Raw genomic sequence first — 13,900 nt, 5'->3', positions numbered from 1 at the left:
GATTTCCGAAATTAATCAGCAAAAGCTGACCAGCCATTTCATAGAGGCCAACCATTAGGTAAGGCTGTGCTGTGGTATTATTTGAGCTAAAGTACTGTGTGACTCAAGGAGAGGTCTATTAATAAAATGTAATTCAGGGAAGTATGGTAGTTTAAAGAAATGGCCCCAATCTTTTACCCATCTCTGTATCCATGCCCCTTGCTATACGACTTTGCAGCTCCTTTTACTAGAGACAGAGAGCACTTCTTCACCCTTGACTCTGGCCATGTGATGTGTTTTGGCCAATGAGATGCTGGCAGAGGTTTGCATGGCTGAGCCTTCTCTCTTGCACCTTTGCCGTCATCATGAGAAGAGCTTTCCTGCCCAAGAAGAGCTCCTGCTTCTTTATCTTGGATTCCAGCACGAATCCATGTGGAGCAGACTTGAGCCTAACTTGTGGCAAGGAGCCAAGTTCAGCTGGGCCCACGGCTAGCCAGCCAAGCCCAGGTAGATCAGCCAACCCCCAACAGACCCACTGACACATGAGACATAAGATCTCATTTAAAAGAGCCGGAAGTCAGTCATTAATATCCATGGCTGATGAGCCAAGAAAAAAACAATAGAGACATATTATTTAGAAGTATTCAGAAAATTAAAAATGGCCACCATTGGCAGATGGACTGAGACCGGGAGAGGTGCCATGGAGGACTTTTTCCAATGGTCTTTTTAAAAAAAAAAAAAGATTTTATTTATTTATTTGTCAGAAAGAGAGAGAGTGAGTGAGTACAGGTGGAGCAGCAGAGGGAGAAACAGGCTCCCTGCTCAGCAGGGAGCCTGATGTGGAACTCAATCCCAAGACTCTGAAATCATGACCTGAGCTGAAGACAGACACTTAACTGAAGAACCCAGGCATCCCTAGACTTTGTTTTTTAAGGCACTTTTAGGTTCATAGAAAAATTGGGTGGACCAGAGACATCTCATAGAGCTCCTGGCCCCATGCATGCACAGCTTCCCCCACCATCAGCATGCCCCACCAGACTGGTACATCTGTTCCAACCAATAAGCCCACACTGACACCCTGTTCTCATATGCAGTCCATAGTTTACATCACAGTTCTCTCTTGGTGTTGCAGATCCATGGGTTTGGATAAATTTATAATGATGTGCATGGGTGGAGGCTTTTTATATGTCACTAGAAGCTTTTCTAAACTATTTGTTTTTTTAAAAAACCATGTATATTAACACTTGGATACAAATTAAGGAATAAATAAGATTAATGGAAGACTCACAAGTTTCCAGACTTTGTTGCTTGCTCCATTAACCAACATGGCCTTGCCCTTTGGAGGTTTCCAGTAACCCAGGGTGAGACAAGCGAAGAATACATGTTTTTCCCATGATATTTGTTAACTGAGGAATTTCAAGGTTTGGCTTAGTTCCTGTTGTAGTCAGGGTTCAGCGAGGAAAACAGAAATCACTCTCTGCATGTCATATATAAAGAGGTTGGATGCAGGGGTCTATGGAATGGGAGCTTGAAGGTCAGGGAAACTATCACTACTGACTTTGGCCAGCAGCACTGAGGGAGGGGCTTCTCAAGAAGCTTTCTGGAAGGGATCCCTGGGTGGCTCAGTCAGTTAAGCTGCTGCCTTCAGCTCAGGTCATGATCCCAGAGTCCTGGGATCGAGTCCCGCATCGGGCTCCTTGCTTGGCGGGGTGCCTGCTTCTCTCTCTGCCTCTGCCTGCCACTCTGCCTACTTGTGCTCTCTCTCTCTCTGACAAATAAATAAATAAAATAAAATTTTAAAAAAGCTTTCTGGAAGCTGCTCAGTCATCTGCCTGTTACTACTGCTGGAGAATAGTGACCTCTCCTTCCAAAACTCACCAAGAGCCTTTCATGAGTGACCTAACATAGAACCATTGGGAAAAGCTGAATTCTGAGAAATGCCCGACTCTCCTTTGCAATACAGAGACCATGGCAGGGGGTGGCAGGAATGCCAAGTTCTGTTCCAGCCCAGTTCCCAAGGACTCTGGTGATGGCCTATTTGAAATATCAAAAGATAAAACTTCTTGCCGTGTGGGAAGATGTGGTCTCTGTCTTCTGATGCCATTCCCTCCACAGTCTTCCCCCAGGCTATGGAGGGTTAGGTGTTATGTCTGCAGAAGCAGGGGGCAGACTGTATGTCAGCTCTTTGGAAAGTCTCTCTCCATGTCCGGCCTGGACTATGTGAGCCTTGGAACACCCCTCACTGGCCCCGTGAGCAGGCTCCTCCATCCAGGAAGAGTGGGCTTCCTGCAGCAACCCTATGCTACCACGCGTGGCTCTGTTCCACTCCCCAAGAGATAATGTGGACAATTTATCAGCAACGGAACGGAATGAAAGCACAAGATGTTCTGATCTTCCCCCTCTGTCTGAAGAATTTACATATGTTTTCGACTTTGTGACATTTGTATTAACAAACAGATAAAGGCTGCCTCTGTACCTCAAATAAGAAAAGTTTCAGGGGAATGTCATCACCATCAATCATCTAAGGAATAAAGGTCACCTCACCCTCCTCCCCAAACCAGAAGCAGGAACCAGAGGGATGTCTGAGGAACTGGATCAAGATCTCTAATTCTGCTACTTTTGAAATAAAAGAGAGAAACATGGGGCACCTGGGTGGCTCAGTGGGTTAAAGCCTCTGCCTTCGGCTCAGGTCATGATTCCAGGGTCATGGGATTGAGCCCCACATGGGGCTTTCTGCTCCACAGGGAGCCTGCTTTCTCCTCTCTCTCTGCCTGCCTTTCTGCCTACTTGTGATCTCTGTCAAATAAATAAATAAAATCTTAAAAAAAAAAAAAAAAAGAGAGAGAGCGAGAGAAACATTACCGCAGAAGGCTGAGAAACCAGGGCAGATAATGTCTGATTCTAACAATACTACCTTGGCAAAAAAAAAAAAGTCACTGAAAAACTCCCCTGACTGGGGTTTCTCAGTTCTCAGTGTTTTAGCTCATTTCATTTAAGAACAACCAAACAATTATTTCATCCCCCTTGATCTCTAGCCAATAGAATCCTAGGAACAGCATTGGACTCTCAGGACTCAGAGGACAGCAGGCAACCAATAATACCCCCCAAGAATCTGCTACCAACAATCTCTGCCAAATCCACAAGAGAGAAGCTATATGACTCTGCTCTGAAGGCCAGGGAACAGAAGGTATGGAACACACACCATCACTCAGTGTCTGCTGGGCTGAGCCTCAGAGGGGCAGGACTGACAGAGGTCGTGGCCTCACGCCCAGAGCCACACCCTGCGGGAAGTCATCAACACCTGTGTGACACCCTGCCTGATCTGCTCCACGAGCCTTTCTCCTCTAGAAGGAAGGTCAGCTCTGACAGCAGACTCACTCAGGTCCAAATTTGGCTCCCAGCCCTTCTGAGTTGTGTGAGTTTAGGGAAGTCATTTGATCCATTCTCTCATAGTTCCTGCAGCTATAAAATGAAGAAGAAACCTATCTCACAGAGTTGTTGGAAGGGTTCCGTGGGATAACCTATACGAAACTCTTACATAGCATCTGGTCCCTAGTAGGACCCCATAAGCATAATGCCTTTCGAAGCCACGACATCCTCCACTTCTCCCTCTCTCTGGGCCACAGATATGCTGTACCTTGAAAGTACAGCCCTCAGGGCACCTGAGTGGCTCAGTGGGTTAAAGCCTCTGCCTTTGGCTCAGATCATGATCTCGGGGTCCTGGGATCAAGACCCATATCGGGCTCCCCACTCAGCAAAGATCTGTTTCTCCCTCTCCCTCTGACCTCCCCACCGCTTGTGCTCTCTCTCTCTCTCTCTCAAAGAAATAAAATCTTAAGAAAGAAAGAAAGAAAGAAAGAAAGAAAGAAAGAAAGAAAGAAAGAAAGAAAGAAATTAATTTAATTAATTTTTTCTGGGCATACACCGTATAAAGATGCAATTCTATGACATGTGATTTTGTGACATCAACAACCTAACAGGGTGGAGATGGGTCTATAAAGAAGCAGAGTTTGTATGTTATTGAAGTTAAGCTGCTATAAATTCAAATTAGAGTGTTATAACTTTAAATTGTTAAATGTAATCCCTATGGTAATCACAAAGAAATGAGTTTATAAACACAAAAGAAATTAAAAAGGAATTTAAACACTTCACAGACACACACACACACAAACTGACCCAACACAAAAGAAGACAGTAATGTAGGAAATAAAAGACAAGAGCTATAAGGTATATAGAAAAAAATAACAAAATGACAGAAGTCCCTCCTTATCAATAAGTACTTTAAATGTAAAACTCCCCAGTCAAGACAGGCTAAAAGAATGGCTAAAAAGACAATGTTCTAACTAGATGCTGTTTATAATGAACTCACTTTAGATCCAAGACACAAATAGAATGTAAAGGAAAGCATGAAAAAAGATACTCCATGCAAATAGTAACCAAAAAGTAATGGATAGTATTCCATGCAAAAAGACCAAAAGGGGTGGCTATTCTAACAGACAAGTCTTTAAAAATCAAAAGGTTCCAAGACACAAAGAAGGACATTATATATTAATAAAAGGTTCAGTGCAATAGTAAGATATAACAATTCTAAACATTTAGACTCTTAATGACAAGTCATCCAAATAACGAAGCAAAAACTGACAGAATTGAAGAGACAAATAGTTCTACAGTACTAGTTGGGGCCTTCAGTACCCCTTTTACAGTAATGGATAGAAAAAACAGAAGATAAGTAAGGAAACAGAGGACTTGAAGAACACAATAGACCAAGTAGATCCAACAGACCCAGAACACTGCCCAACAGCAGCGTTAATGTTCTTCTCCAGTGCATATGGGACATTTTCCAGATCATAGGTAAGGCCACAAATCGAATCTCAGTAGATTTCAAAGAATAGATATCATACAAAGTATCCTCTTTGACAACAATGGGATGATGGATGAGTTAGAAATCAGCACCAGAAGGAAACTGGAAAATTCACTAAATTGTGGAAATTAAACAATATACTTCTATTTTATTATTTTTTTAAGATTTTATTTATTTATCCATGAGAGAGAGAGGCAGAGGCAGAGGGAGAAGCAGTCTCCCTGTAGAGCAGGGAGCCCAATATAGGACTCGATCCCAGGATCCTGGGATCATGACCTGAGCCAAAGGCAGACACTTAACTGACTGAGCCATCAGAGCCCTTTTAAACAATAACAATACACTTTTAAATAACTCAATAGCTCAAAGAAGAAATCACAGTGGAATTAGAAAGTACTCAGAGACAAATAATAAAAGTGAAAACATAACATACCAGAGCTTATAGGACATGGTAAAAGTGGTACTAAGGGGGAAAGTTACAGCTATCAACACATTTAAAAACAAGAAGCATCTCAAATCAGCAACCTAACTTGAGAACTTAAGAAACTAGAAAAACTAAATGCAAAGCTAGATAAAGGAAATAACAAAAACTAGAGCACAGATAAATACAGAACAGAAAAACAACAGAGAAAATCAATGAACCTAAATGTTGGCTCTTCAGAAGAATCAACAAAATTGACAAAACTTTAACTAGATCAACTAAGAGAGAGAGAAGTACCAAATAACTAAAATCAGACATGAAAGTGGGGGTATTACCACTGATTCCACAGAAATAAAAAGGATTATAAGAGAGTACTAGGAATAATTCTATAGCAACAAATTGGATAACTTAGATAAAATGGACAAATTCCTAGAAACAGGACACCTACAAAGACAAAATCCCCCCCAAAACAGAAAATCTGTATTGACCTATAACTAGTAAGGAGGTTGAATCAGTAATTAAAAGTCTCCCCCCCAAAAATGTCCTGGACTTGGTGGTTTCACTGGTGAATTCCACCAAAATTTAAAGAACTAATACCAATTCTTCTTAAGTTTAAAAAAAAAAAATGGAGTTACTCATTCTGTAAGGTCAGCATTACCCCGATACCAAAGCCAGACAAAGACACTACATAAAAACTACAGACCAAAACCTCTTTTGAACCTCAATGCAGAAGTCCTCAGCAAAATACCAGCAAATCGAATCCAGTAGCTTATTGAATGGATTATATACCATGACCAAGTGAGATCTATTCCCAGAAAGTAAGGGTAGCTCAACATAGGAAAATTGGTCAATGTAATACATCACATTAGTGGAATAAAGGAAAAAAATCATATGATCATCTCAACTGATGCAGAAATAACATTAAACAAAATTCAATACCCTTTCATGATCAGAACACTAAAAAAGCTAGGACTCAGAGGAAATGACCTTAACATAATAAAAGCCACAGATAGAAAACCAGTAGCAAACATAAGTCAATGATAATAGACCGAAAGTTTTTCCTCTAAGATCAGAAACAAGGCAAGGATGTCTGCTTTCACTATTTCTAATCAGCATAATGCTAAAAGTTCTAACTAGAGCAATTTGGCAAGAAAGAAAAAGGAATCCAAATTGGAAAGGAAGAAGTAAATTTATGTGTTTACAGGTGATATGATCTTAAATTTAGAAAACTCTAAGGTCCCACAAAAACAAAACAAAACAGAACAAAATAAAAACTGTTAGGATAAATGAATTCAGCAAAATAGCAGAACACAAAGTCAACATGTAAAAATCAGTTGCATTTCTACCCATTAAGAATGAACAATCTGGGGCGCTTGGGTGGCTCAGTGGGTTTAGCCACTGCCTTCGGCTCAGGTCATGATCTCAGGGTCCTGGGATCGAGTCCCTCATCGGGCTCTCTGCTCAGCAGGGAGCCTGCTTCCCTCTCTCTCTCTCTCTGCCTGCCTCTCCATCTACTTGTGATTTCTCTCTGTCAAATAAATAAATAAAATCTTTAAAAAAAAAAAAAAGAAGAATGAACAATCTGGAAAGGAAATTATGGAAACAATTCCATTTAAAATAGCATCAAAAAGAATAAAATACTTAAAAGTTAACTAAAGGGTTAAATACTTTTATAATGAAAAGTACAAAGAATATTAAAGATGACATAAATGGAAGCACATTCCATGCTCATGGATTGGAAGAACTAGTACTAAAATGACAGTACTATCCAAAGTGATCTACAGGTTCAATGCAATCCCTATCAAAATGATGTTCCCTGCAGAAATAGAAAAACCCATTCTAAAGTTCATATGGAATCTCAAGGGATCCCTGATAGCCAAAACACTCTTGAAAAAGAATGAACAAGGGGTGCCTGAGTGGCTCAGTGGATTAAGCCCAACATCAGGCTCTCTGCTCAGTGGGGAGCCTGCTTCTCCCTCCCTCTCTCTGCCTGCCTCTCTGCCCGCTTGTGATCTCTCTCTCTCTCTCTCTCTCTCTCTGTCAAATAAATAAAAAAATAAAAATCTTTTAAAAAATGAACAAAACTAGAGGATTCACAATTTCTAATTTAAAAACTTACTGCAAAGCTGTGGTATTATTATCAAAATAATATGGTACTGGCATAAAGATAGACATAGAATAGAATAAAAGCCCAGAAATAAACCCTTACATATGTGGTCAAATGATTTTTTAAGGATTTTTTTCTTAAGATTTTACTTATTTATTTGACAGACAGAGATCACAAGTAGGCAGAGAGGCAGGCAGAGAGGGAGAAGCAGGCTCCCTGCTGAGCACAGAGCCCTATGTGGGGTTCGATTCCAGGACTCCTAAGATCATGACCTGAGCCAAAGGCAGAGGTTTAACCCATTGAGCCACCCAGGTGCCCCTGGTCAAATGATTTTTGACAAGGATGCCAAGACCATTCAATGAGGACAGAACAGTCTTTTCAACAAATGATGCTGAGGAAAGTAGATCTCCTCATGCAAAAGAAGGAAGTTGGACCTTCTAACACCATTTAAAACACATCAAAGTTAGTAAAAAACCTTTGTTTTTCTGACTTATTGCACTTAGCATTATACCCTCTAGGTCTATCCATGTTGTTGCAAATGGCAAGATCCATATTTTTTTATGGTTGAGTAAGATTCCATCATATATATGTACCATATCTTCTTTATCCACTCATCTATTGATGGACACTTGGGCGCTTCTGTATCTTGGCTGTTGTAAACAACGCTACAATAAACATTTGATTTAACTCATATGTGGAAATTCAGAAACAAAATAAATGAACAAAGAAGAAAAGACAAATAAAAAAACAGACTCTTAAATACAGAGAAGAAACTGCTGGTTGCCCAAAGGGAGGTGGGTGGGGGTGGTGAGTGAAATGAAGGGGATTAAGGGTAGGTGAGTCACTGCGTCTTAGTCTGACTTCATGCCAAAGGGAGTTAAAGTAATTTCATCACTTCTAACTCCTGAGCTTAGTGAAGCACCTATGGTGTTACTCAACAGGAAGCCATTCGCAACTTGGGACAGATATTTTGCTGTGCGGAACCATCTTAAGTACTGCAGTGTTTCTTAGCTTCCCTGACCCATGGAGTACTAAAAGCCAAGAACACAACCCACTGGCTATTAGGTTGCATAGCAACTGGCATAGCAAAGATACTTCCAAACATTTCTACTTGTCCCCTAGGAGGACAGCACTGCCCCAAGGTTAGAACTGCTGAAGGTGCTCTCATGTTAAGTATGTCCTTCCCAAAAAACTCAAACCCCTATCTTTCCTGATTTGGATGGTGTGACAGCCACTGCAAGAGTATATATATATTCCACTTTGACTAAAAGACCTCTTACTTACTAGCTGGGTGACCTTGAACAAGGCAGTGAAACTTGTGGAGTCTCAGTTTCATCTGTAAGATAGGGAGGACGCTTTCTTAGCTCAGAGCAGTAAAGCTCTGGTGCAGAAGCCAGTGTTCCTTCCTGAGCTTCCCTCGCTCCTCTTCTGGCTCCTCTTCCTTTCCTTGTGGCTCGGAGAACATGGAGAGATCACTGCCTAATTTACCTGCCACAAGGTTAAGGAACAAGGATGTGTAAAGAAATGAAGTCAGTGGGGAGAGGCTGAGTCCAGCTTTAGCATAATTATCTTGGCTGACGCAATGGCAATGTAGGTGCTAGTCCACAGGCAGGATACGTAGGTGGTTTTTCAATTTTGTAATGGAGAATTCTCTTCACACTGGCGCTTAACACCATTTGCTTTTACTGAACACAAAATATAGGTCTTGGCTATTTTGGAATATCTTTTTTTTTTTAAGACTTTATTTATTTATTTGACAGACAGAGATCACAAGTAGGCAGAGAGGCAGGCAGAGAGAAGGGGGGGGGGGGAAGCAGGTTCCCTGAGGAGCAGAGAACCTGATGTGGGACTCGATCCCAGGACCCTGGGAATCATGACCTGAGCCGAAGGCAGAGGCTTTAACCCACTGAGCCACCCAGACACCCCTTTTTTAGGATATCTTGTACATTAGGATCCCTTCAGAATTTGTAGAAGCTTGTTCCATTAAGCATAAAATTTTATTTAGAGCCAATAAAACAGACTCAATTTCCAAAGAAAAGGGGGGGGCACACTTATCAGCATGAGCACTAAGTAATTATATAGAATTGTTGAATTATTACATTGTACACCCGAAGCAAATATAACACTGTATGTTAATTATATTCCAATTAAAAAATTTCAGCAGAGACCTAAATGTAAGACCTAAAACAATAAAACTCTTAGAAGAAAAATATAGGGCAAAAGTTGCCCAGCATTGGATTTGACAATGATTTCTGATATGCCTTGATATGACACCAAGGCACAGACAACCTTTTATTTTTATTTATTTTTAAAGATTTTATTTATTTATTTGACAGACAGAGATCACAAGTAGGCAGAGAGACAGACAGAGAGAGAGAGGAGGAAGCAGGCTCCCCACTGAGCAGAGAGCCCAACGTGGGGCTCGATCTCAGGACCCCGGGACCATGACCCAAGCCAAAAGCAGAGGCTTTAACCCACCGAGCCACCCAGGTGCCCCACACAGACAACCTTTAAAAAATGATTAAAAATGGGTTTGAAAGGATATTTCTCCAAAGAAGATATACAAATGGCCATAAGTCCATGAAAAGGTGCTCAATGTCACTAATTAGGAGGGAAATGCCAATTAAAGTACAGTAAGATACCAACTCACAGTAAGATATCCCCTCACACTCGTTTGAAGAGCTACTATCAAAAACAAAAACTAGGGCGCCTGGGTGGCTCAGTGGGTTAAGCCGCTGCCTTCGGCTCAGGTCATGATCTCAGGGTCCTGGGATCGAGTCCCGCATCGGGCTCTCTGCTCAGCAGGGAGCCTGCTTCCTCATCTCTCTCTCTCTCTCTGCCTGCCTCTCTGCCTACTTGTGATCTCTCTCTGTCAAATAAATAAATAAAATCTTAAAAAACAAAACAAAACAAAACACACAAAACCCCAAAAACTAACAGGTGTTGGCAAGGACGGGGAAAAATGGAAATCTTGGTGTGCTCTCAGTGGGAATGTGAAAATGATTCAGTAGCTGTGGGAAACAGTATGGTGGGTCCTCAAAAAAAATTACAAATAGAACTGCCATGTGAAACAGCAATTCTCCCCTGGGGTATACCCCCAGAAGAATCGAAAGCAGGGTCTCAAAGAGATATCTGTACACCCCTGTTCAGAGCAGCATTATTCATGATAGCCAAAATGTGGAAGCAACCCAAGTGACCATTAGTGGATGAACGGATTAGCAAAATGTGTATAGATATACAACAGAATACTGTTCTGTCTTTAAAAGGAAGGAAATTCTGACACAGGCTACGACACAGGTGAACTTTGAAGACACCAAGCTAAACGAAATAAGCCAGTCACAAAAGACAAATACTGTATGACTCTATTATATGAGATACTTAGAGCAGTCTAAATTGTAAAGGCAGGGGCACCTGGGTGGCTTAGTTGGCTAATCATCTGCCTTCGGCTCACGTCATGATCTTCAGGGGCCTGGGATCAAGCCCCGCATCAGACTCTCTGCTCATTAGGAGTCTGCTTCTACCTCTGCTTCTCCATCTGCTCCTTCTTGTGCTCTATCTCAAGTGAATAAAAAAAATCTTAAAAAAAAAATTGTAAAGACGGAAAGCAGAATGGTGGCTGCCAGGGGCTGGGGTAAGGGGAATAGGAAGGTATTGTTTAATGGGTCCAGGGTTTTAGTTTTGCAAAATGAAAAGAGTTCTGGGGATGGAGAATGATGATGTTCATACAACATTATGCATGTGCTTAGTACCACTGAACTGTCCACTAAAAAATAGGTAAGATGATAAATCTTATGCATATTTAGACACAATAAAAATTCTTGGGAGAGAAATACAACCGCCAAAACATGAAAGACAATTAGACAATTATGGAATGAAAAGTCACCAGAATAAAAGCCACAGCATAAGGAATGAGGTCACTCTGAGAAACAAACTGGGGGTTTTGGAGGGGTGGGGATGGGAGGATGGGTGAGCCTAGTGGTGGGTATTAAGGAGGGCACGTATTGCATGGAGCACTGGCTGTGGTGCGTAAACACTGAAAAAATAAAATTAAATTAAAAAAAAAAGGAATGCAGTCAATGACATTGTGATAGTGAGGTCTGGGGCAGATGGTGCCCACACATGTGGTGAGATGGCATAATGTCTAAACTTGTCAAATCACTAGATTTTGCACATGAAACTAACGAAACACTGTGTATCAACTGTGCTCAAATAAAAAAGAAATATTTTGAGAGGTTGAGAGAGCAAGAGGAGGGGCAGAGGGGGAGAAAGAGAAAGAGATGGAGAATTTCAAGCACAGAACTTGACACAGGACTCAATCCCACAACTCTGAGATCATGACCTGAGCCAAAATCAAGAATCAGACCCTTAACTGACTGAGCCACCCTGGTGCCTCAGAAAAGAAATTTTTTTTAAAGAACACAAAAGACAAGAAAAGACCGAAAAATTCTTCCAAACTAAAGACTCTAAATATGGGTCTTGACAATCACATGCAACATGAATTCCTAGACACAGTCCTGGACCAGAGAAGAGAAAGAACCACTGTGGGACAGCTGGTGAAAATCGGAACGCAATCTGCGAATTGGAGGTTAGTGTTTCACAAACGCTGAGTTCTAGGCTGGAATGGCTGTATGCCGGTTACATAGGAGAGTCCCCATTTTGAAGGCATGCATGTTCGAGTGCTTTGTGGTAATGAAACATCACACCTACAATTTGATCTCCAAACGATCAGAAAACCAAAGAGCGGACCACGGAGCAAACACTAATATAGTACCAGCTGGGGAACCAGGTGAAGGGCATTTGGGAGTTCATTCTACACACCTGGAGGCATCTTGACGAAGGTATCAAGGACATGCACTTCGGCCATTTGCGAGATCCGTTCGTTCTCTGCAAGAGTTCGTGCACGGGCCTGAATGATGTGTCTCTCCAACATTTCAGCTTCATCCAGTCGCTGCTTATAGACCTCCCGAATCTGGCAGGTAGACCAACAAATGCACAGAAATATGCGGAGACCGCAGAGCTTTACTCATCCTCCGCATCCCCCCTCCATTCCCGGAGTATCCGGGCTTCCTGCAGAGCGCATAAGAGCTGTTACAGAACTATGAAGATCATCTGGTCCAACATAACAGATGTGAAAACTGGTACGCACAGAGGAAAATGGGTTAAAACTTTCACAGTAAAGTCGGGTACAGAACCGAGCCTGAAACTCCCCCTCCTGCCTTCATAGCTGCCTCCCAAACTCTGAAGGAGCAAACACAAGTTACACCAACTCTGGTAGACGGGGCGTGCCACACAGATGCCTACTTCACCTGAGACTCCCTTTCAGGGACTCCTCAGCAGTGTGGGTAGCAGTAAGACGCAGCAGAGAGGATCCAAGTCAGCTGCTTTGCTCCTCGTACAGATGAGGAGGCAGCTGCCTTCCACAGACAAAGCAGGCTTTCTCAGATCTGGGCATGAATGCCCAGGCACGATTGTGGTTTGGGATACAAAGACAGGCACCCCAAAAGGCAAGTGACTTTTGGCCTTATCATCTCCAGGGAACAACTATTTGGCTATCTGCCCCAGTCCTTTTATTTATATATGCAATATTTCGTGTGTGTATGCATGTAGAGAAATGAAGATGGAGGGGGTGCCACAGACATATAACTTATGTGCGTATTTATGGGAACATGCGGTTAGAGTGCCCTTCCACTAGGCTGTCGAACACGATCCCCTGTGCCTGGCACCCCGCAGGTGCTGGCACTTTTTCAGCGGCTGAGTCCTGCGGGGCCCTGCATTTCTAGGGCCGCGCCCTGGGTTCCCCGGCACTGTCCGCGGACGCGACACCACTGGTGAGCACGGGCAGGAGGCGCGCGGGGCTCGGGGGCCGCCTTACCCGCTGCAGCTCGTCCACGAACTCCTCGTGGCGCGCATCCTCGCTGCCGCGGGCCTTGATCAAGCGCGCGCACAGGTCCTCGCCGATCACCTCGTTAGTGTACAAGTTGCGGAAGACGCTGGTGAGCAAGTGCGAGATGTCCTGGGTGCGCAGCGAGGTGGGGCGCAGACTCAGCAGCTGCGGCTCAGAGAGCGGCTGGAGCGTGAAGGGCCCCACGGGGCGGGCCCGGCCCCCGACGCCGTAGTGAGAAGCCTCGGAGTGGGTTAAGGAGGACAGCCGGGTCGACTCGCTGAGGCCGCGGACCCCGGCCGCTGGCGAGGTTGGCGTCCACTTGGCGCCCTGGAATGTATAGGACCCCGACTCTGCAGACAGCCGGCCTCTGGCTCTTCCCGTCTCCATGGCAACTGAGACGCCGCTAACTCCTTGCCGCCTTCCGCTTCCGGCTGCGCGCCTTCCGCTTTGCCTCCCTCCGCGAGGGTTGGGGGGGTGTCTTGGGTGTTGTGGTGGTAAATATTCACATCTTTTGCATCGACCTTGTTAAAGGGAGCTTAGTGTGGGGCGGTGGAGAATGGTTCATTGGCACAGCCAGGCCAGGCTGGTTGCAAACCTGGCTCCTAACCACCTCTCTCCATCCTCTGCTCTCTAATTTGTTAAGCAATTATA

The 13,900-nt window shown here is 43.3% G+C and overlaps 1 protein-coding gene across 16 annotated transcripts in view; it reads right to left on the bottom strand.

Annotated features, from left to right (window-relative positions):
* DLEC1 (DLEC1 cilia and flagella associated protein) overlaps positions 1 to 13,900 on the bottom strand; it is a 65,575-nt gene extending 51,675 nt beyond the window's left edge. For all 16 annotated transcript variants that reach the window (XR_014315554.1, XR_014315555.1, XR_014315556.1 and 13 more), the window contains exons 1-2: positions 13,238 to 13,900; positions 12,184 to 12,334 (exon numbers count right to left, since the gene is read on the bottom strand). Coding sequence is in view for 9 of the 16 variants with exons in the window: in XM_082745400.1 (XP_082601526.1) it covers positions 12,184 to 12,334; positions 13,238 to 13,636 (550 nt within the window). In the remaining 7 variants the exon portion in view is untranslated. The remainder of the gene's footprint in view (positions 1 to 12,183; positions 12,335 to 13,237) is intronic.

This window comes from Mustela nivalis (assembly GCF_964662115.1).
Source record: "Mustela nivalis genome assembly, chromosome: 1".
Classification (NCBI taxonomy): Eukaryota; Metazoa; Chordata; class Mammalia; order Carnivora; family Mustelidae; genus Mustela; species Mustela nivalis.
Note: the sequence above shows the minus strand (reverse complement) of the source record. Positions and strands in the feature narration are given on the sequence as shown.